Consider the following 24,931-nt stretch of genomic DNA (forward strand, 5'->3'; position numbering starts at 1 on the left):
ACATATTGTAGATATTGTAGATATTATAAGATTAAAAGTGCAATGTTAATATTACATTATGAAAAAATGAAATATATTAGAATATAGAAGAATATATATATATATATATATATATATATATGTAGAATTCTTTTTTTATATATGTGCCAATAAATTTCTGTGAATGCAGCTTAATCTTAACTAGTCAAACTTTTTCATTGATAAACTAACTTGAATTTCCACGACAGTACTCACAACAGCAATTTCCAATTTCGATTCGATGGTTTAGCGCTCGTCATGTGCAATGTGTTACACAATTCTATAATTAAAGATAATTAAAAATTGACAAATAACAGCCAATAAGGCGCGGAATCTGAGCGGTGCTCCTATTTCATTTAATATATAGTATTATTTAAAATATTAAAATATTTGTGATGATTTCTGCGCAATAATTCTATCCATCTTTTTACTTAAAATTTATAATTTGTGGATTTATGATTACTAGAATACTGTAGTATGAAAATTAGAATTATTCGGGAAAATGTGCTCGCCAGATTATTGCGAGATACGGTATCGTTGCATCGATTATGAAATGATTTATATAATCTTATATGTTACTTAATATATTTTATAATGCATAATATCATACATATCTATAAAACGTTGTCAGCATTTGGTGATCTTTCGAAATGATAGACCGTAATTGTGTATAAGTATTATACATTATTAGCTTTATTAAATATAGTTAGTGGAGATAGAGCAATAAGTATAGTTTATTTTTACAACTGCATACTTTTGTAATCATCAATATAATTTAAATATATGGTAAGTCATTAAATATAAAGATAAAATATATGTATATACTTATCCCGAATGATGTAAAAATTTATACATGATAACTGTTATAAATTCAAAAATTCAAAAATTATTATGTTATTATATTTATACAGGGTAGGCCATTTTAATTTACGCACTGAAATATCTCAAAATCCATAAGTTTAAGACAAAAATGTTTCAAACAAAAGTTGTATGGTTTCGAGGGGGACATAAGATGGTTCCATTAGTTTGACCTTAAAGAGTCACCTGAAGGTCACGTGAAGGTCACCTCCAACTTTTTAAACGGGACACCCTATATGCTTTTGTATATTCTTGTAGCTCATCTCGAGATCTTTCCAAAACACTATAATTAAATAAGTTTTCTTTAAGTATTTTCCGAATTATGAGGCTTGAAATCATTTCTTAATTTTACATAAACCGTAAAATATCTTGTAAAATATTCATTTTTCGATTATCTTACCTTAATACTTTTATGTACAAAATAATGAGAGGAATCAATTGGTGTAAAGAAAACACATAATTGTTTCGAAAAAAAAATGTAATTTGCAATTAACAATTAAATAACAGATTCAATAGAGGAACTTCAGATATTAAATCGATTTTATAAGTCGGACAAGTAAATGTCCGGCCAATAAACGAAAATGATTCGTTCATTATCTATTTAAGATGCATGTTCAATACGCACCTAAATATAAATAAAATTTTTAATTTTATACAGTCTTTTATTAAAAAAATTTATCTTATGAACATTTTATTTTTATTAAATATTTTATTTTATTTTTCTAACTTTAATTTTCCTATTTTTCTCTAATACTAAACATTTAATTTTAATTTCAAAGTTATATATAAACTGATAAGGTTATTTAGAATAAGAAAAAATATATAATGTGTATTTCTTTGTAAAAAATATAAATATATTTTTATAAATTTCAAACAAGCACTTTATTGTAATGTACCATTAATTTGAAACCTATCCATTTTAAATATATTAAATTAATGCATTTAAATATGATTAATTAACACGTTTTAATGTATTAAATTAAAATATATCAAGTGCATATAAGTTATGCAGCAGGAAACGTAAAAAGAGCTTCATCTAATTTACACATTTATACATGTAAATATAACATATTAAGATTTGCAGTGTAATGTTATGCCTCCGTAGCTGCATAAGCGTATCATTTGTTTTTGTAGCACTGGTAATAAATTATCATATATATTACCTTTTGATGTCATCAAAAACAATTTTTTTTGTTCGTTTAGTTCCAGTTTTTATGAAACGTTTTGAATATTTTAAGTGTATCGCACATATATATTGCGTGTTTCTCTCTTCTGTAATCGCGAGTCGTAGCAAATGTAACAACAAATACCCATACTTTTCGATAAGGTAAGTACACTGCAAATCTTAATATGTTATATTTACACGTATAAATGTGTAAATTAGTTGAAGCTCTTTTTATACGTTTCCTGCTGCATAACTTATAATAATAACACTTGATATATTTTAATTTAATACATTAAAACGTGTTAATTAATTATATTTAAATGCATTAATTTAATATATTTAAAATGTATAGGTTTCAAATTAATGGTACATTACAATAAAGTGCTTGTTTGAAATTTATAAAAATATATTTATATTTTTTACAAAGAAATACACATTATATATTTTTTCTTATTCTAAATAACCTTATCAGTTTATATCTAACTTTGGAATTAAAATTAAATGATTATTATTAGAGAAAAATAGAAAAATTAAAGTTAGAAAAATAAAATAAAATATTTAAAAAAAGTAAAATGTTCATAAGATAAATTTTTTTAATCAAGGACTATAAAGTTAAAAATTTTATTTATATTTAGGTGCGTATTGAACATGCATCTTAAATAGATAATGAACGAATCATTTTCGTTTATTGGCCGGACATTTACTTGTCCGACTTATAAAATCGATTTAATATCTGAAGTTCCTCTATTGAAACTGTATCAGAAATTAAATCGAAGTGATATTTTTAATTTTATCTGTCGTCTTTTGCAAGCTTTATATAATTCTCATGACTAAAATGATATCGATATTCGGTGAAAAATCATCGTAGATGAAAAATAAAAAAAGCATTTTGAAGCTTGAAACTTCAACTTTAACGCGTTATCGTTAGATTTTTTAAATTTTTTATCTTCTTTTTTCTGCGCTTTAGAAAAGAACATTGTGTTCTTCCTTAAAATTACGTTTCTTTGACATTCTGCAGTTTGATAAAAAAATTTTTCTCAAAAAATTCAACTCAAGATCCATAAACTACAACATTTTACCTACAAAACGCTTTTTTAAAAACTTTCCTACGATTTTTTTTGACCGAGCTACATAACTTCGAAACTAATATGTAAAATGATGTATACCGCCGGCATTAGCGTTATCCAATGTGCACCACATGGAGGTTGCCGATCGGATTTTGCACATCATGTGTAGTATGTGAGGGTGTGTGTGTGTGTGTATGTGTGTGTTACATAGCAGAGATAAGGACCCCGCAGTTCGTCACTCCTGCAGTATTTAATGACTTCAAACCCTCTCTGCTCTCTCTCTCTTTCTGTGCATGTGTGTGTGTGTGCCAGCACGCGTGCGCGCGCTGGCACACACAGTGACGAACTGCGGGGTCCTTATCTCTGCTATGTAACACACACACACACACACATACACACACACACACACACTACACATGATGTGCAAAATCCGATCGGCAACCTCCATGTGGTGCACATTAGATAACGCTAATGCCGGCGGTATACATCATTTTACATATTGGTTTCGAAGTTATGTAGCTCGGTCAAAAAAAATCGTAGGAAAGTTTTTAGGAAAGCGTTTTGTAGGTAAAATGTTGTAGTTTATGGATCTTGAGTTGAATTTTTTGAGAAAAATTTTTTTATCAAACTGCAGAATGTCAAAGAAACGTAATTTTAAGGAAGAACACAATGTTCTTTTCTAAAGCGCAGAAAAAAGAAGATAAAAAATTTAAAAAATCTAACGATAGCGCGTTAAAGTTGAAGTTTCAAGCTTCAAAATGCTTTTTTTATTTTTCATCTACGATGATTTTTCACCGAGTATCGATATCATATCTAAAAAATACTGGTTTATTTTCAAATCGCATTACTCAGTCAAAAAAAATCGTAGAAAGATTTTTAAAAAAGCATTTTACAGAGAAAATGTTGTAATTTATAGAGCTTGAGTTGAATTTCTCGAAAAAAATTTCTTTCATCAAGTTGCAGCGTGTTAAAAATACATAATTTTAAGGAACTAAACAGTGTGTTCCTTTTTAAAGCGCAGAATAAGGAAGACAAAAGATTTTTAAAAAACCACCGATAGCGCGTTAAAGTTGAAACTTCATGCTTCACAATGCTTTTTTAATTTTTTTTCTACGATGATTTTTCGACGAGTTTCAGCGGTTTGAAAATAGCCCAATTTTTAGGGTATGAAAAGTGTTCCCTAAATTCTTTTGAGTAGTGTATAACCAAAGAAAACTTGCTTGAGTAAACTATTTTATATATAGTTTAATGAAGAAAAATATATTTTCCTATATACGCAAGAATATATATATATATATATATATATATATATATATATATATATATATATATATATATATATATGTGTGTGTATATTATATCAAGAAGGAAACTGATCTTAGAAATTTATTATTAATTACAAAAGCCAATTAATTACAAGTTCTCTCATAATAAATTCATGAAATTGGCCAAAATAGCCATTTTTGAACTATTTAATTACAAATTACTTAAAATCTAAAAACGTGCTAAAGAAATTATTCTATAGTCATATTTGTTTTCAGCGTCAAAAAATCAAATAGATTCATTTGCTCTGCTTTTTATAACTGACCTTCGCAGGCTTGTGTTATCAATAAATATTTTATATACTATAATTTTGTCATATTACATATTTATATATTATAACAATTATATTATTATACGGGGTGTACAAAAAGTCCCGGACAGGTTGAATATTTCATAAACTATGCACTTTAGAAAGAAATGTTTCAGACAAAAGTTGTATGGCTTGAAGGGGGCTATAAGATGGCGTCATTGGTTTGACCTTGAAAAGTCGTTTGAAGGTCACCTTCAATTTCTTAAATGGAACCCCCTATTTTTTGTTACTTATTCTTGTAGCTTATCTCGAGAGCTTTCCAAAACACTATAATAAAGTATTTCTTCATTGAGTACTTTTCGAGTTATGAGGCTTGAAATAATTTCTTAATTTTACGTAAACCGTAAAATATCTTGTAAAATATTCATTTTTCGATTATCTTACCTTAATACTTTTACGTACAAAATAATGAGAGGAATCAACTGGTGTAAAGAAAACACATAGTTGTTTTGAAGAAAAAATATATAATTTGCAATTAACAATTCCATATTTTTTCTTAAAAACAACTATGTGTTTTCTTTACACCAATTGATTCCTCTCATTATTTTGTACATAAAAGTATTAAGGTAAGATAATCGAAAAATGAATATTTTACTAGATATTTTATGGTTTATGTAAAATTAAGAAATTATTTCAAGCCTCATAACTCGAAAAGTACTCAATGAAGAAATACTTTGTTATAGTGTTTTGGAAAGCTCTCGAGATAAGCTACAAGAATAAGTAACAAAAAATAGGGGGTTCCATTTAAGAAATTGAAGGTGACTTTCACGTGACCTTCAAACGACTTTTCAAGGTCAAACCAATGACGCCATCTTATGGCCCCCTTCAAGCCATACAACTTTTGTCTGAAACATTTCTTTCTAAAGTGCATAGTTTATGAAATATTCAACCGGTCCGGGACTTTTTGAACACCCTGTATATCATGGCAATAATTAATTTACCCCTTTGATTGGCGCAATTCTTTTTACTTAGTGGATATCTGTGAATTGCACTTTTTATGTTTTTCGGGTCGCTGATTACAAATCTGAAGACAAGTTTCAAAAATTCAAAATGATGGATTCAATATGGTAGTCAAAATCAAAATATGTATAAATACGAAAAGAAACATATATTTCATAAGTTATTAGAAATCTGGTACCAATTCGAAAAATTTCAGAGCTAATCCAATACAGACCTCATAGCAAAGGAAATTTATGGAAGTGTACAGATACGAAAAATACGAATTATAAAATTAAATATTAATAGGCGATAATTTATTTATAGCAATGAACAAAAATAGATGCACAAATGCAGCAAAGGCATGATATTAATATAAGATAATTTTACAAATCGTCCAAGGGAATACATACGCATTATTATAAAAGCATCTATCGTTGGATCAAACTAGCAGTTTAGTACAATATAGTACATCAGCGGTTTCGTTCTACTACGACAGAATAAAAATAAGTATGCATATATTACGTATTAATTTTAAAATTTTTATTATCGTTCATGCTTTTAAATACTTACGCTCTTTTTTAAATTTAAGTGTCTCTTTCCAAAAATATGATATTATCGAAAAATATGATTATAAAGTACATTCAAAACCATAAAACTTTTATTCGAAATTTTTTTGTACCTTTTTTGTATCGTTTTAATGGTATTCGCACAGAAATATAAAAAGCGATTTTTTCAAACATACGTGTCTCTTATATTAATCTGGACAATATATCCATAGCTCATTAAAATCGGAGGGGAACTCTTTCGGTCCTTTTTTTGTCAGTAATATTAATAATGTGCATGATATTAATCCCTGCAAACACCAAGTAACAATTACATAATAATTAGTTATAATTTTCCATTCAACAATATAACTGTTACATGTTATATAACTTTTATGTGTTATATAACAGTAATTGTTGAGTGGGAAATTATATAACTAACAGTTATACTTGGTGTTTGCTGGATACAATATAAAATCTGTTGTTTTTTAATATTTTTCTTATTTCACTTGAATATTTTATTAAATATTTCTTATTAAAAATAAAAAAAATATTTACAGTTATATTAGAAATAGTATATTTCATTTAAGTTCTTTTTAAATAAGTTTTTAATAAACAATAAACGACGACTGAAACTTTTTACATGTTTACACTCGAGGACATCAAGTGGGAATAACGAAAGAAGTATAAAAGAGGGACGCAACTTCTCGTATCAAAATCATTTGATGCTCTATATATGATTCTGTTCAATATTTGTTCTATAAAAGTCTTCATATATACAAATTTTGCGATCGTATAAGAGTTTAGTAAATAAACTAGTAACGCTTTTTTTTGTCCGCTTAAATTTAGAATTAATATAACCAAATTAGAGATTATTACCAGCAAAAAGCTTGATCGCCATTCGATAAATACAGGGATGGAAAAGTTACTTTTTAAAAATAACTAGTTACCGTTACTCGTTACCGGGTAAAAAAGTAACTCATTACCATTATTAGTTACTTGTTTTTAAAAGTTATTAGTTACCGTTACCATTACTTCAAAAGTAACGATTCATTACTTTTCTCGTTACATTTAATGCTAAAACAAGATAAAACAAAATAAAAAATTTATTTTGGCAATATTTTTTATTAAAATATTAATAGAAGCAATAAAGTTTTTATTTTAAATTTACAAAACCGTAAAAAATTTAAAGAGGTATAGATTTTAAAGTGCTTAACACGTAACTTCACATGTAAATGAAAAAATTTTAATTTCCATTAAATTTATAAGTACACCTAAATTTACATTCTTTTTGTGCTCTCGCGGGATATTACGTCAAACTTAAAAGCTGGCCAATCACATCCACTCCAGAAGAATGGAATAACTGTGATTGACCAATGATGTCATTAATCGCTCTCAGAGCAATAAATTTCAGCCGGTATCAGAGGTATTATCCGAATTCATTATGTATATGAATGTCGGTCGATGACTAAAGATTGAATATGACGGAAATACGATGTCATAAGTATTTTCAAAATATGAAAAGTAACGAAAAAAGTAACTGTTAAATTCGTTATCGTTATTAAAAAAATGTAATTACGTTATCATTACAGTTACAGAAAAAAAAATATAACGCCATTACCAATCTGTTACCAAAAAAAGTAACTATAACGGCGTTACAAGTAATGCGTTATTTCCCTGGATAAATAGATCCTTGTAAAAAATTAGTGAATCAAAGAATTATAAACAGGAATAGTGTAGCAGACACAGACTTTTTCCTGTTTAAATCAATCCGTTTTGAAAAGTAAGTTCTTCTCATATTCCAGAAAAATTAGTATAAATTTAATAAAAGAGGTCAATTAATTTTCTTTTTTAAATATAATATAATTATTCATTGTGTATTTGTCTTTTTATATATTAAAATATTATGACAGAAACTTAAATAAAAATAAAGCTATACAATGAACATGATTCAATTCCATTAAAACGATTATATGTGTAATCTAAAATTAGAAGAAAGAATTTTTATTTTTACAGAGAGATAGAAAAGTTAGTTTAGTCAGAGCAAAATCTTATTATTCGAAAATCAAGATGCTTACTTATTTTGAAGGTGATATTGTCATTGCGGGCATTTCGGGTAATTATATTATCTCAAATGGTTATGATACAACACCAATTTTATTATAAGATGGTTACTTGTAATATCAATATTTTTCCTAGGCCGTCTGCCTGAATCGTCAAACATTGAAGAATTTAAGGAAAATTTAATAAAAGGAACGGATATGGTCACTAAGGACGAGAGACGTTGGAAACCGAATCTTTACGATTTACCCTCTAGATTTGGCAAACTTAAAAATCTTCATAGTTTCGATGCCTCTTTCTTCAAGATACCTCCTAAACAAGCGCATATAATGGATCCGCAGCTTCGCATTATGCTGGAAGTGACATATGAGGCATTAATTGACGCTGGTGTCAATCCCTCCACTCTGAAGAAATCGCATACCGGTGTGTTCATTGGTGTTTACTCTTCGGATGCGAGTGATTTTTGGAAAAGAAAGCCGGACGGTAGGTATATTTTGAAAATATATGGTGAAAATTTTTGTCTGTTAAAAATCACATTATGAAACAATATTGTTAAATAATTAAATCAATTTTTAAGAATTAAATCATATAAATGAAAGGACAAAAGATTATGGAAATTTTTATACAATTATATTATGAAAGATATTCTTATGTAGTTAAATCAGTTTTTAAATATATAATCTTACAAATGTAAGATATATACGAAAAATACATAAAAAATACGTGATAAATTGTTTATATAGAAATATTTTTTTACACAATTGGAAAAGTATATATAAGATTTTGAAATAAATATACAATTAATTAAAACATTATTTTTTTTACAAGTACATATATAAGTTTAAAAGTAAGATTTAGAATATGTTATACATGATATTTGTATTTATATCAAATTATTTATTTAATAAAATTATTTAATAAAATTAATATAAGTGTTAAAATTGACAAGAGCTAAAGCATAGTAATTTGAGAGCAATAGAAAAAAAAATTTTTTTTATTAATGTAAATAATAAATATAAATAATAACTAATAATAAGTTATAAATAATAACTAATCATAAAAAGGAAAAAAGAGCCTGGACGATTTTAAATCATGTTCGTGTTCTTTATTATCTATATTATGACCTTTAAAGTGAAATTTACTTATACCAACCAATGATTTACATATCTTCTCGTTTATTTTTGTTGATTTTTTTTATTTTAATTTAATATCCTTTCATCACCAATGAGAAGGATACAGAAAAGATCGAAACGTTTGGTTAATTCTATTATGTTTTTTTAACACATGTAAAATTTTATTAATTATTACATATTATTGCAGTAAATGACCTTGTGTCTAGACATCCTTCCTTTTTATGATTAGTAAATTTTATTAATTTAATTAATTTAAAATAAACATGATAAGAAAACTCAATCAGTTAAATTGTTATCTTTAATAATACTATATCTTGACAATTGAGGTATATAAGGCGTTCTCTCTTGTACAATAAGATATATAAGGCGTTCTCTTGTACAATAAGGTATATAAGGCGATCTATCTTGTATAATAAATATATAATATTATATAATATAAAATTATATAATTATATAATATTACATTATAATTTTCATATACACATATAATACATATTACATTATAATGCATACACATTTAGCAAAATTCCAGTTTTTGCTACAAGAATACTATAAACATCAGTCGAATAAAATATCTTTTGAATAAGCTACAAAAATTTATCGTCTACTTGCAGGACATGAATGGGTTCGAAGTAGACAAGGAATGATAGCCACCAGAATCTCTTACGCTTTCGATTTAATTGGACCCAGCTATTCGGTGGATACACTTTGTTCTTCGTCCTTGACAGCTATGCATCAGGCAATCGTGGCGATACGCACTGGAGAATGCGACGCAGCGATCGTCGGCGGATTGAATCTCGTGCTCGATCCGATTTATAGCCTTCATCATCATCGTATGAATCTTCTGTCCACAGATGGCAAATGTAAATCATTCGACACCTCAGCTGACGGTTACGTGAGAGCCGAAGCGGTGGTCGCAATATATCTGCAGAAAATGACAGACGCACGCAGAGTGTATGCCACAGTAGTCAACACGGCGATAAACACGGACGGCTACAAGCCCGAAGGTATCATGCACCCGAGTGGTGACATGCAGTATTTGATGTTGCAGAAAATGTACAATGAGGTAAATATCGATCCCAAAAACGTAGTTTACGTGGAGGCGCATGGTACCGGTACTAGAGCGGGTGATCCGGAGGAGCTCGTTGCCATCGATAAGTTATTTTGCAAAGACAGAAAGACACCGCTGTTAATCGGCTCGGTTAAATCAAATATGGGACACGCAGAAGCTACCAGTGGATTGTGCTCAATCGCCAAGGTGCTGATTGCGATGGAAACCGGTGTGATTCCGGCGAATCTGCACTTTGCCATTCCAAATCCAAATATTCCCGCGTTGACCGAGGGACGTATTCGCGTAATCGACAAAGCTACGCCATGGAACGGCGGTCTTGTGGGTATTAATTCATTTGGCATTGGAGGTACGAATTCGCACGTCATTCTGCGCAGCAATTCGAAGGTAAAGGTGTCATTGGATACCGTCGAGCAGCTATTGCCGAAGCTGGTCGCCGTATCGGGCCGTACAAAAGAAGCTGTACAGATATTACTGAATAAAGCAAACGAGCATCGACGAGACAATGAGTTTTTATCTCTACTGTACTCCGTGCACAGTAATAACTTATCGAATCACAACATTCGTGGCTATGAAATACTCGCTTATGATAGTACGCGCGAGATTGTCGAGGCGAATTTTGACGAGAAACGTCCCGTTTGGTTTATATTTTCCGGTATCAATACTCAGTGGCCGGGTATGGGACGCGAATTGCTTCATATCGAAACGTGTCAGCGAAGTCTACAACGATGCGCGGATGTATTAAAGGAGCACGATGTTGATCTAATGAATATCATCATTAACGGTAGCGATGAAACATACGAGAACGTACTGGTTGCTACCGTGTCAATCGTGGCCATTCAAATCGCTCTCATCGATATGTTAATATTTATGGATGTGCAACCAGACGGTATAATTGGACACTCCCTTGGTGAAATAAGTTGCTCGTATGCCGATGGCGCGTTTACCCTAGAGCAAACGATTTTGGCAGCCTATTATAGAGGCAAGTCGATCATAGATTCCGATTTGGAACCAGGCGCTATGGCGGTGGTAAACTTGAATTGGGAGGAAGTCAAGAAGATGTGTTTGACCGATATCGCTCCAGCCTGTCATAATTCCGTCGATTTGGTTACTATTTCTGGCTCACCCGTGTCTGTGAAAAAGTTCGTAGAAGAGTTGAAGAGCAAAAATATCTTTGCCAAAATGATCAATTGCTGTGGCGTTGCTTATCACAGCAAATATATTGTTCCAGTTAAATCCAAATTTTGCGCTTCTCTCGATATGATTGTACCAAAGCCAAAGCAAAGATCTACCAGATGGATTTCTAGTTCGGTACCCGAAGCCGCATGGGATAGCCCAATCGCACAATTATGTTCAACGGAGTATCACGTGAACAATATGCTGTCACCTGTGCTTTTTCAGGAGGCGATCGCGCATATCCCAAAGAATGCGATAACCATCGAAATCGCGCCACATTGTTTGCTACAGACAATCCTGCGTAAATCGCTACCATCCACGGTGACTAATATCGGTCTCCAAAAGCTGAATCATTCTAATAATTTGATCTTTTTACTATCTAATGTGGGAAAGATGTACATAGCCGGCGCGCAACCCGACATTTCTAAACTGTATCCGTCAGTCAGTTTTCCCGTTAGTCGCGGAACACCGATGATCGGATCTTTGGTCAAGTGGGACCACTCTGCTACATGGCAGGTGCCAGATTTCAAGCAAAAGTCGAAAGAATCGTCTGGAGAGCATGTCATAGAGGTAAATTTGTCTAGAAAAACAGATGCATATCTAACGGGACATAAAATTGATGGGCGAATTGTGTACCCAGGCGGCTGTTATATGTTGATGGTTTGGCAATTCTTTGCAAAGCTACGCGATACCGATTTCGAGCGACTACCAGTAGTTTTTGAGAACATATGGTTTCAGCGCATTACCTTCTTACTGGAGAATAAAACAATCAAGTTTTTGATAAAACTTCTCGAGGAAACGGGAGATTTTGTGATTCTCGAAGCGAATACGATTGTAATCAGCGGGAATATCCGCCCTGCTGAAACTATCGAGAAAAATCAGCTAAACCTACCACCGTTTCCGATGCCGCCCACCGAGCTTCTATTGAATACGGAGGATATTTATAAGGAATTGAGATTACGTGGATACGAATACAATGGTACTTTCAAGGGATTAAAATGCTGTGACAATTCTTTCAACGTTGGCGAAATATATTGGTTTAATGAATGGATTACGTATATCGATAGTATGTTTCAATTTAAATTATTGTCCAACAATCGGAGATTATCGTATGGCTCGAAAATTCCTTACGTTCTGATTGATCCCGTTCTTCATAAACGAATGGTCAATGAGTTACCAAAGAACGGCGGATTGCCAATATATTATTATAAATATGTCAATTTCATCAAATCAGGCGGTATCGAAATAAGAGGTACGAAATACACCACATCTCAGCGACAGCAGAAGACAGCTAAACCCAAATACGAACGTTACGTTTTCGTGCCATATGAAAACTCGCGCAGCTTGGTCTTGAAAGATTCAAAGAGAGAAAAGATTCACGCACTCACTGTACTGTTACAAATTGTGTGTGAAAATGTAACGACATCGAGAATCAAGGCCGTGGAAATTGCGGATAATCGAGCCGCGGAGAGCCTCTTGGCGCCGCTTGTACTCGATATTCTTTGTGGCGAACCCGTAGTTACGGTAAGTACTCGCTACAAAATTTTAATAACTATCGTCGACTTTAGAAACTGAACAGACATCTTAGATAAATAGTGTAATTTCGTGCGATTTATATTATAAGAGATACACATTTTCTTTAATACATATGCAATTTTCATAAGTCCATCTTATATGTAGAAATCGTTTTTTACATGTACATGTAGCATTCTAAATACGTATGAACATATCCGTGCTGTTGTTTTAGATTGATTTACAAGTAGCCGTTAGTTCCACATGCGATTATGCGACAGATTTCAATCAAATGGACATTGATCTTAATATAATGAAATGGGATGCAAGCGGTACATTCCCAGTTCAGAATATGCACCTCATCATAGCAGCGGAAGTCCTCTCTGGCCGACCTTGCATCGTTCTGAAAAATGTAGCGGCTACCTTAAGTTCTAATTGCTTTATTCTTCTAGAGGAGACTGGTACATTCTCCTCTAGAGACTTAAAGATTGCACTAAAGGAGGCGAATTTGATGTTGATTGGTAAACAAATCGACTCCTCGGGAAAGAGTTACTTCTTATTGAGAAAGCGTAAAGTGAGAAAAGAACCAATCTTAATACAGATCACGGGAAAAGATTTCTCATGGTTGACAAATGCGAAAGCGGCATTGAGAAAATTTGATAGTGAAAATCAAAATATATATTTTGTATCTCAAGGCGAAGAATTACTTGGTATTTATACATGTTTATATATAATAATTTTTGAAATAAAAATAATTCATGTTTAAAAGTATTTACTTAAAATTATAAAAATAATCATCTTTCGGAGCTTTATCCCAGTGTTTATCAATGAATTATTGGATTTTGTTATTTTTCATTTTCAGGTCTTGTCGGATTCATAACCTGCATGCGACGCGAGATCGCAAACGTGCGTTATGTTTTCATCCAGGACAGTAATGCTCCCAAATTTGATTTATTCTCGCAATTCTACGTGGAGCAATTGGAAAAAGGACTAATGGCTAATGTATTGAAAGGAGGTCAATGGGGTAGTTATCGGCATTTGCAATTAGATCAACATAACTACGTGGAATTAGAGCACGCTTATGTGGATACATTGACGACGGGAAATTTAAATAGTTTGGAATGGATTCAAAGTCCGTTAACGTATTGTCAGACCAAATATCAAAATACACTCTGCAGTGTGTACTATGCATCATTAAATTTCAGGCAAGTTTCAAGCGTCATGTCTTGCTCTCTCCGAAATTCCCTCTGAAATTATAAGAATAATATGTTACCACGTTGATAAATACTTGTTAATAAATTTTATACTAACAGGGATATTTTGCTGGCGACTGGTAAACTATCAGCAGATACTCTTTCATCGTTAGGGCTTGCTACAGAAGACTATGTATTAGGATTAGAGTTCTCCGGGAGAGACGCAAACGGCTGTAGAGTAATGGGTTTAACCAAATCTTGTGGTTTGGCGACCATCGTGTTGCCGGATTGCGATTTTCTTTGGAAAGTACCTGAGGAATGGACATTGGAGCAGGCGGCGACAATACCGGTCGCTTATGTGACCAGTTACTATGCTCTGTTTGTACGAGGTCGATTGATAGCGGGCGAAAGCGTACTGATTCACTCTGGTGCGGGTGCCGTCGGCCTAGCGGCGATCATTATCGCTCTGCATGCTGGCTGCACCGTCTTCACCACTGTCAGCACAGAAAAAAAGCGATTATATCTCAAGAAGATCTTTTCGCAATTGACCGACAAGCACATTGGCAATTCCCGAGATACGAGTTTTGAACAGCTGATCTTGGACGAAACCCGAGGACGTGGGGTCGATGTAGTATTGAATTCGTTGTCAGAAGAGAGACTGCATGCCAGCGTACGATGCCTCGCGAAAGACGGTCGCTTCCTCGATATTGGGAAGCACGACATGTTGAATGGCAATCCCGTAGATATGTCTATGTTTTTAAAGAATACTTCTTATCATGGTATACTTTTAGAATTGTTGTTCCAAAATATCGAGGATAAGCGAAAAACGATTAGACTAATCTCGGAGGGAATCGAGAATGGTGTAGTACGTCCATTACCGACTACTGTATTTTCGAAGCAAAGCCTCCAGCAAGGATTCAGATTTATAACGACAGGCAAGCATATTGGCAAGGTATTGCTGAATATTCGAGACGAAGAGCCGCAGAAATGCATGTTGCCGATGCTAAGAACGATAGCGGCCATACCACGTACTTACATGTATCCAGACAAGTCGTATGTGTTGATCGGTGGTCTCGGTGGATTCGGTTTGGAATTGGCCAATTGGATGATCATCCGCGGCGCTAAATTCATCGTTCTCGTGTCACGTACTGGCATACGCACTGGTTATCAGATGTCACGCGTGCAACATTGGCGCAATAATGGCATCAAAGTTATCATCTCTACGGCAGACATTACGACATCATCGGGTGCCGAATGTTTGATCGACGAGAGTAATCAATTGGCTCCGGTAGGCGGTATATTTAATTTAGCCGTCGTTCTACGCGACGCTCTGTTCGAGAACATGCAAGTGGCCGATTTCGAAACTGTAATCTTACCAAAGATCAACTGTACGAGGAATCTGGATGTAGTATCGAGAAAGTCCTGTCCATCATTGGATCATTTTGTCGTGTTCTCATCCGTATCGTGTGGCCGCGGCAATGCCTGTCAATCCAATTATGGTCTCGCAAATTCAGCTATAGAGAGAATGATGGAGCAGAGACATACTGCTGGTTTGCCCGGTCTTGCTATTCAGTGGGGTAGTATAGGAGACGTCGGTTTATACGTTGGTGAGACATCTCTCTATTTCTTTTTATAAAATTCATGATCTTCGATCCTTTTTCGAATTTTATTATTTTGATGATTTTAGAAATTCTGCCGGAAAAAATACTTCCATTTTACTCGGTATAAAGTACTCACATAGTCAACATAATGATTTGTACGACTCTTGGAAGAAGATTTATTATATTATTTATTTTTATTAGAAATATTAACAACTTTTTATTGCAAGAAATATATAATTTAACAATTATGGAGGAACTATTAGTAGAAAATAATTGCAGACTTACAACGTTACATTATTAAAATAAAAGCACGAATTAAATATTTAAATATGTAAAATATTTTGATCAGATCATCGAAGCGAACAGTAATCACTTTTTACATTCGATACCACTACATAATGCTCTGACTTTTACAGATACAGTGAAGAATGAAAATTTTGATATAAGATATGTTTTACCGCAACGTGTGACAAGCTGTCTTGAGACCATAGATGTTTTTCTTCAACAACCATACCCAGTATTATCGTCTACGGTAATAGCCGAGAAACACAAATCTACAAATAACAACAACAAAATTGATCATGTCGCCCAAATCGTTGGCAATATCCTTGGTATTGAAAACATCTCGGAAAATATTAATGAAAGCTTCGACAAACTCGGTATCGATTCGCTAAGCTATATGGAGATAAGACAGATTCTTGAAAGAGAATATGATTTCATGTTATCTTTCCGAGAAATGTATGTCTTAACGTTAGGCAAATTATTTGATTTATTAGCGACAAACAATGTGTCTCACGATCCTTCAACGAGTTAAAGAAGTGTAAAAATTATCGCAAATCTACAGAGAGAGATATATACTTTAATTTTTTAAAATATTTTTTCCTTAGCACTTTTTTCTAACATGTGAATTATAATAATGATTGTATTTTAATGTAATTTATGATAATTGTAAATACTTATACTTCTATATTGATTATATGATTTTGTTAAAAGAATTATTATTTTGTTTATACATGTGCTTAATACATTATAAATATTTAAGTAAGTCATAAATAATAAATCTGTAATATTCAAAATAAGAGATGTCAGACAGAAATAAAATTACATAAATATCATAATATATTATAGAGTTTAGTCAAGAAAAATATATTCTCCTATATACGCACAAGAATATATGTATGTTTATATCAATGAGGAAACTGATCCTAGAAATTTATTATCAATTATTATTGTATATTCTCGAGAATAATTGAAACAATTTGGCATTAATAAATCATTTATTATAAATATTCGAATATTTAATTTTTATTGTTTATATAACATTATTTGATTAGTTTTACAATTTAATATACATCTTCAATTTAATATACATCTCAGCGTATTTCAGACATTTCAAGTCCAATCGATATTCAAGAAAATTTATTTCATTCCACCAATCACTTGGCACATTGAATGTGCCTAGTGTTAAGTTAGGGTACAGTTCTCAAAAATTTTCTTTACAAGTGATTATAAGTTCTCATATAAATCATATTCTTATATACATCCCCGTTTAAAAATTTATCCCGTCTTCACTCTATCTCTCTTACACAAAACTTTCTTCAGAAGTCTACACAATCAAGAATTATAGGAGTCTTATTAATTTAAAATTTTATTCATTACAAGCATAATATGTGTCCAACGGATATTTTTGCGTGACTAACTTTCCATTAAAAGTTTTGAATGTACTTTATAACAGTGTAATTAAATTTTTTATATCATATTTTTCAAAATCTCCTTTCCCTTCTTCGTGTCATATTTTTCAAAATCAATTCTCCTTCCCAATTTTGAAAACTGAAATTTTTTTATAGCAAAACTTAAAACATATTTAAAGCATTTAATGCAAAATTCAGCCATAAATGACACGTATGAAAAAAATACGTATCTCTTATCTTATATCTCCTTGAGCTAGATACTAGAGGCGTGCAAATCTGCTCTCACTCCCGCTTGTTCCCGACAGCGAGACTGGATTCTCGAGACTCAGATTATCGGGACTCGCTCGTTCCCGAGCTTCTATTCTCGATAACAGCGCTCCCGATAATTTGAGTCTCGAGAATCCAGTCTCGCTGTCGGGAAGACTGAAATATATAAGTTACAGTGTAGCTAATAAAGACTTTAATAATTTTGACTCAGACTGTATTAAACAAGGACAGAGCGATACCTTGACATGCTCTCTCTCGTCACGCACCGACAGGCCCAGCGCTCATTCCAGTTAATATATATTTCAATGGTTGGGAACGAGCGGGAGTGAGAGCAGATTTGCACGCCTCTACTAGATACACCTACATCATATCAAAAGTGTAGTCATCAAAAGCCATATTCATCAAAATCGGAGTGGGATACTTGCGATTATTTTCTTGTCAGTGATTTATAAAAGTGCATTATATTAATAATATAAAATTATTGTTGTTTAATATTTTTCTTATTTCTTTTAAATATTTTCCTTATTTTATTTGAATATTTTATTTTATTAAATATTTCTTATTAAAAATAAAAAAGTAAATATTTACAATTACATTAGAAATAGTATATTTCGTTAAAGTTCATTTTGTTAATAATTTTTCAATAAATAATGAGCGATGATTGAAACTTTTTGCATATTATTCTTAAGGATATGATAATCAAGTCGGGATAAAGAAGTATAAAAGATAGACGCAACTTCCTATCAATATTATTTGGTGCTCTCTGTTTGAGTCTGTTCAATATTTCCTCTGTAATAATATCGAATTAAAAACTGTAAGAAGTGTGCTATTAGTGGAAACTGCTGATCTGCCAATCAAAAGTAAGTTTTTAAACTTTGTTCAATTTAATGGAGACTATGGTTACACTTCACGTTATTGTAAAGGTCAAAATTTTCACGTTTCAATTATTCCAAGAGGTTCAGTACATATTTATCGTTACGAAAATGAATTAAATTTAAGATCTTCAAATGAATGTATTGAATATGCTAATAGAGCAAGTCCCGATAATCCTGTCTTGGGTATAAAGGAACACACTGCTTTTTCAAATCTTATGTCAGATTTTATCGGAGGAATTGGGATTGATAGAATGCATTGCGTGAATGGCGGTGTCGCGAAAAAGATGTTATTACTAGTTTGATATTAAATTTCGAGCTTTTCCGTTTTCTTTGTATGCTGTCATTGATGTCATTCATAGAAGGCTTATGACAATCAAACTGTCAAAATATATGCATCGTATGCCGCGTTATGTACAAGATTTACTCCACTGGAAAGCATTAGAATTGAAAACATGGCTTTCATTATTCTGTTCCACTTGTCAAAAGAATTTTAAGACAAGATTATTTCAATCATTATCTTCTTCTTGTAGTAGCAATATCCATATTAAATTCCGAACAAATCATTTTCCATGATAAATATTGCTCAAGATTTTTTAAATAAATTTGTGCGTGAATTAGAACATTTATATGAATTGCAATTATGTTCGATTAATATACCTCAACTACGACACTTACCAAACAACGTTCTAAAAATCATAGTTTTATGAGCTTTCTCTTGCTTTGAATACGAGAATTTAAATGGTAAACTTTTAAAATTGGTGGAATGGAACGTGGCATATTGATGAAAAAATTACGACAGCTTATGAGTACTAGTTTATAAGAAATGAATAGATTAATAAATGAAATACCAAGAGGTCCCGTTTATACATTTTGCTCAAGTAAAAACCGATAAGTAAAAATAAATATTTCCAAATTGCTACAGTGTTGATGCTTATAAGAAATTACAGAAATTACAAATATTATTATTACTGCAATGTACAATACAAGAATTCCTAAAACGGTCTCATGGTGGTACTACATATATATTTTACATTATTAAAAAATAACTGCTTATATGTGTCGCAAATGTATAAAGCAGATTTACAGACAAAGTTTTCTGTTGTGTAATAAATATATAAATAATGAAGGTCAAATGCAATTCATTGCTTTACTAAAATTATTTATCAGAATTGCAGTGAAGAAAAAGACATTACGCGATTGTACAAAAAATTGCGATTGTGTATTTGTTGTCCGTGATGATTATAACACAACCGATATTAATTTTTTTTTACAAAAATATCACAAAACAGATAACTTTATAGCTATTCCTATTGAAACTTTAAAATGTGTATGCGTATATATGAAAAGCAATAAACAAATGTATAGAAATGTCTATTAAAAAAGGACTAGAATAGTATAATTTTTGATGTATATTTATTGTCCATTTCATTATATTATAACATTAATTGCATTAGTTTGAAATAATAAAAATTATTCTCGATTTGTAAATCGAGTATTAATATATTTTTATTAGTGCTGAAAATTTCGATAAAATTTGAAGGTTTAAACGAGATAAAGAAAGAGTTGTAAAAACGAAAATAGGAGAATTCAATTTTAATGAAACGATTATATGTGCAATCTAAAATTACAAGAAAGAATTTTTATTTTTATAGAAAGATAGAAAAGTTAAAGCAAAAACTTGTTATTTGAAAATCAAGATGCCTACTTATTTTGAAGATAATATTGTCATTGCGGGCATTTCAGGTAATTATACCGATCTCAAGTGGTGTTGTGGCACAACACCAATTGTATTATAAGATGGTTATTTGTAATATCAATATTTTTCCTAGGCCGTCTGCCTGAATCGTCAAACATTGAAGAATTTAAGGAAAATTTAATAAAAGGAACGGATATGGTCACTAAGGACGAGAGACGTTGGAAACCGAATCTTTACGATTTACCCTCTAGATTTGGCAAACTTAAAAATCTTCATAGTTTCGATGCCTCTTTCTTCAAGATACCTCCTAAACAAGCGCATATAATGGATCCGCAGCTTCGCATTATGCTGGAAGTGACATATGAGGCATTAATTAACGCTGGTGTCAATCCCTCCACTCTGAAGAAATCGCATACTGGTGTGTTCATTGGTGTTTACTCTTCGGATGCGAGTGATTTTTGGAAAAGAAAGCCGGACGGTAGGTATATTTTGAAAATTTATGGTGAAAATTTTTATCTGTTAAAAATCACATTATGAAACAATATTGTTAAATAATTAAACCAATTTTTAAAAATTAAATCATACAAATGAAAGGACAAAAGATTATGGAAATTTCTATACAATTATATTATGAAAGATATTCTTATGTAGTTAAATCAGTTTTTAAATATATAATCTTACAAATGTAAGATATATACGAAAAATACATAAAAAATACGTGATAAACTGTTTATATAGAAATATTTTTTTACACAATTGGAAAAGTATATATAAGATTTTGAAGTAAATATACAATTAATTAAAACATTATTTTTTTTACAAGTACATATACAGGGTGATTCTAAATAACTTTATGCTTTTGCAAAAACATAATCTTGACCGAATTCTAAGACGATTTTTCCTTTGGCAAAATTTCGTCCGAAGCTTAGTTTTTGAATTATTAAAGGAAGTAGTTAACGTATGACGGGTCGAATACAAGAGGCAGGCAAGGGTGACGCGATTCATCGTCAGACGCGGGTGCTTACGCGGGGCGCCTGCTGCGATCAGCTGGTTGCTATACACATACATACACACATGCGAACACATACATTCTCTCTCTGTCTGTCTGTCTGTCTCTTTCTCTCTCTCTCTCTCTCTCCCTCTCCCCCCCTCTCTCGCTCATTCGCTCACTCACGTTTTTTTTTGTTTTTTTTACGAGAGAGGGGAAAATGCATTTTATGCATACCCACCGGTCGATCCAATGAGTTATGTGGGACTCGAGTACCAAGTCGAATTACCAACTCGGTACTCCCTACCCACTAAAAACCCCTCTCTTTTCACGAAATTCCTTTGACGCACTGTCCTTCTGACTTCCCGAGATCTGTTTTCACATAACGTCAAAAAATAGTTATTATTACCTTGTTCGATGACTTTTGATGTATTGCTGTAATTGCTTGAAGGAGAAATGAATTTTCCGATAGATCGTACGTTCTCAAATTTAACGTAGATATCACGTTGCAAAAGACAAGAAATCCACACTAAATTATTAACTGAAAGTTTTTCTCCTTTCATGAACTGTATTCTTTTATAAACTTTAACGTAATCACATTTATTTACTCACTCGATGAGACGAGAAATTTACTAATGACTCTCACTAATCACTATTAATCACTGTCGAATAATAACTGTTAGCGATTAAAAATCACTCGATGAAAGAAACACGCGCGGACACGTTACTACACGACGCGACGACGCGACAATGCGACTATAATTACTCGGCGACTGCAAGCAGTTTTTTGTCATGGTAGGTTGCGGTAGGTTAATGTACTACTGGCGCAATCGAACGCGATCATGTGTTCGATTGAAGAATGCGGTAAACATAAACATTTAACATATTAATATTATTATTATCATGAATGTGTGTGATATCCATACATCGTATGATATCTATTTAAAAATTAATTAGATTAAATAAGTGTTTTTAAAATATTTATTACTTTTACTATTATCTTAAATAAATATTTAATATTAATATTTTATATGATAATAGTAAAAGTAATAAATATTTTAAAAACACTTATTTAATCTAATTAATTTTTAAATAGATGTACGATGTATGGATATCACACACATTCATGATAATAATAATATTAATATGTTAAATGTTTATTATGTTTACCACATTCTTCAATCGAACACATGATCGCGTTCGATTGCGCCAGTAGTACCTTAACCTACCGCAACCTACCATGACAAAAAACTGCTTGCAGTCGCCGAGTAATTATCGTCGCATTGTCGCGTCGTCGCATCGTGTAGTAACGTGTCCGCGCGTGTTTCTTTCATCTAGTGATTTTTAATCGCTAACAGTTATTATTCGACAATGATTAATAGTGATTAGTGAGAGTCATTAGTAAATTTCTCGTCTCATCGAGTGAGTAAATAAATGTGATTACGTTAAAGTTTATAAAAGAATACAGTTCATGAGAAAGGAGAAAAACTTTCAGTTAATAATTTAGTGTGGATTTCTTGTCTTTTGCAACGTGATATCTACGTTAAATTTGAGAACGTACGATCTATCGGAAAATTCATTTCTCCTTCAAGCAATTACAGCAATACATCAAAAGTCATCGAACAAGGTAATAATAACTATTTTTTGACGTTATGTGAAAACAGATCTCGGGAAGTCAGAAGGACAGTGTGTCAAAGGAAATTCGTGAAAAGAGAGGGGTTTTTAGTGAGTAGGGAGTACCGAGTTGGTAATTCGACTTGGTACTCGAGTCCCACATAACTCATTGGATCGACCGGTGGGTATGCATAAAATGCATTTTCCCCTCTCTCGTAAAAAAAAAAAAAAAAACGTGAGTGAGCGAATGAGCGAGAGAGGGGGGGAGAGGGAGAGAGAGAGAGAGAGAGAAAGAGACAGACAGACAGACAGAGAGAGAATGTATGTGTTCGCATGTGTGTATGTATGTGTATAGCGACCAGCTGATCGCAGCAGGCGCCCCGCGTAAGCACCCGCGTCTGACGGTGAATCGCGTCACCCTTGCCTGCCTCTTGTATTCGACCCGTCATACGTTAACTACTTCCTTTAATAATTCAAAAACTAAGCTTCGGACGAAATTTTGCCAAAGGAAAAATCGTCTTAGAATTCGGTCAAGATTATGTTTTTGCAAAAGCATAAAGTTATTTAGAATCACCCTGTATATGTACTTGTAAAAAAAATAATGTTTTAATTAATTGTATATTTACTTCAAAATCTTATATATACTTTTCCAATTGTGTAAAAAAATATTTCTATATAAACAGTTTATCACGTATTTTTTATGTATTTTTCGTATATATCTTACATTTGTAAGATTATATATTTAAAAACTGATTTAACTACATAAGAATATCTTTCATAATATAATTGTATAGAAATTTCCATAATCTTTTGTCCTTTCATTTGTATGATTTAATTTTTAAAAATTGGTTTAATTATTTAACAATATTGTTTCATAATGTGATTTTTAACAGATAAAAATTTTCACCATAAATTTTCAAAATATACCTACCGTCCGGCTTTCTTTTCCAAAAATCACTCGCATCCGAAGAGTAAACACCAATGAACACACCAGTATGCGATTTCTTCAGAGTGGAGGGATTGACACCAGCGTTAATTAATGCCTCATATGTCACTTCCAGCATAATGCGAAGCTGCGGATCCATTATATGCGCTTGTTTAGGAGGTATCTTGAAGAAAGAGGCATCGAAACTATGAAGATTTTTAAGTTTGCCAAATCTAGAGGGTAAATCGTAAAGATTCGGTTTCCAACGTCTCTCGTCCTTAGTGACCATATCCGTTCCTTTTATTAAATTTTCCTTAAATTCTTCAATGTTTGACGATTCAGGCAGACGGCCTAGGAAAAAAATTGATATTACAAATAACCATCTTATAATACAAGTGGTGTTGTGCCACAACACCACTTGAGATCGGTATAATTACCTGAAATGCCCGCAATGACAATATTATCTTCAAAATAAGTAGGCATCTTGATTTTCAAATAATAAGTTTTTGCATTAACTTTTCTATCTCTCTATAAAAATAAAAATTCTTTCTTGTAATTTTAGATTGCACATATAATCGTTTCATTAAAATTGAATTCTCCTATTTTCGTTTTTACAACTCTTTCTTTATCTCGTTTAAACCTTCAAATTTTATCGAAATTTTCAGCACTAATAAAAATATATTAATACTCGATTTACAAATCGAGAATAATTTTTATTATTTCAAACTAATGCAATTAATGTTATAATATAATGAAATGGACAATAAATATACATCAAAAATTATACTATTCTAGTCCTTTTTTAATAGACATTTCTATACATTTGTTTATTGCTTTTCATATATACGCATACACATTTTAAAGTTTCAATAGGAATAGCTATAAAGTTATCTGTTTTGTGATATTTT

At 31.7% G+C, this 24,931-nt stretch overlaps 3 protein-coding genes and 1 pseudogene across 4 annotated transcripts in view; 3 read left to right on the forward strand and 1 right to left on the reverse strand.

Moving 5' to 3' along the window:
* The window catches only part of LOC145965734 (proto-oncogene tyrosine-protein kinase ROS-like), a 313,112-nt gene that overhangs the window by 196,190 nt on the left and 91,991 nt on the right, over window positions 1-24,931 (forward strand). The gene's annotated exons all lie outside the window — the stretch shown is intronic.
* Window positions 2,166-17,087, forward strand: LOC145965183 (fatty acid synthase-like). Of its 2 annotated transcripts, XM_083088568.1 has the most exons (10): window positions 2,166-2,203; window positions 6,005-6,187; window positions 7,815-8,005; window positions 8,239-8,338; window positions 8,422-8,766; window positions 10,031-13,185; window positions 13,409-13,883; window positions 14,036-14,378; window positions 14,487-15,973; window positions 16,384-17,087. In XM_083088568.1, exons 4-10 carry the CDS (start codon window positions 8,293-8,295, stop codon window positions 16,779-16,781), a joined length of 6,249 nt encoding a protein of 2,082 aa, XP_082944694.1. In that variant the 5' UTR covers window positions 2,166-2,203; window positions 6,005-6,187; window positions 7,815-8,005; window positions 8,239-8,292; the 3' UTR covers window positions 16,782-17,087. The 2 variants fall into 2 exon arrangements, with proteins under 2 accessions (XP_082944694.1, XP_082944695.1); XM_083088569.1 differs by lacking the exon at window positions 6,005-6,187 and having other exon boundaries at window positions 2,180-2,203.
* On the forward strand, window positions 20,498-21,147 carry LOC145965657 (fatty acid synthase-like). The gene is made up of 3 exons (XM_083089312.1): window positions 20,498-20,543; window positions 20,630-20,974; window positions 21,134-21,147. The coding sequence occupies exons 1-3, from the start codon at window positions 20,498-20,500 to the stop codon at window positions 21,145-21,147; spliced, it is 405 nt and encodes a 134-aa protein (XP_082945438.1).
* LOC145965658 (fatty acid synthase pseudogene) lies at window positions 21,813-24,506 on the reverse strand (annotated as a pseudogene).

This window comes from Camponotus vicinus, unplaced genomic scaffold (genome assembly GCF_025532165.1).
Source record: "Camponotus vicinus isolate PSW18456_S1 unplaced genomic scaffold, iyCamVici1.0 SCAF_14, whole genome shotgun sequence".
NCBI classification, from domain to species: Eukaryota; Metazoa; Arthropoda; class Insecta; order Hymenoptera; family Formicidae; genus Camponotus; species Camponotus vicinus.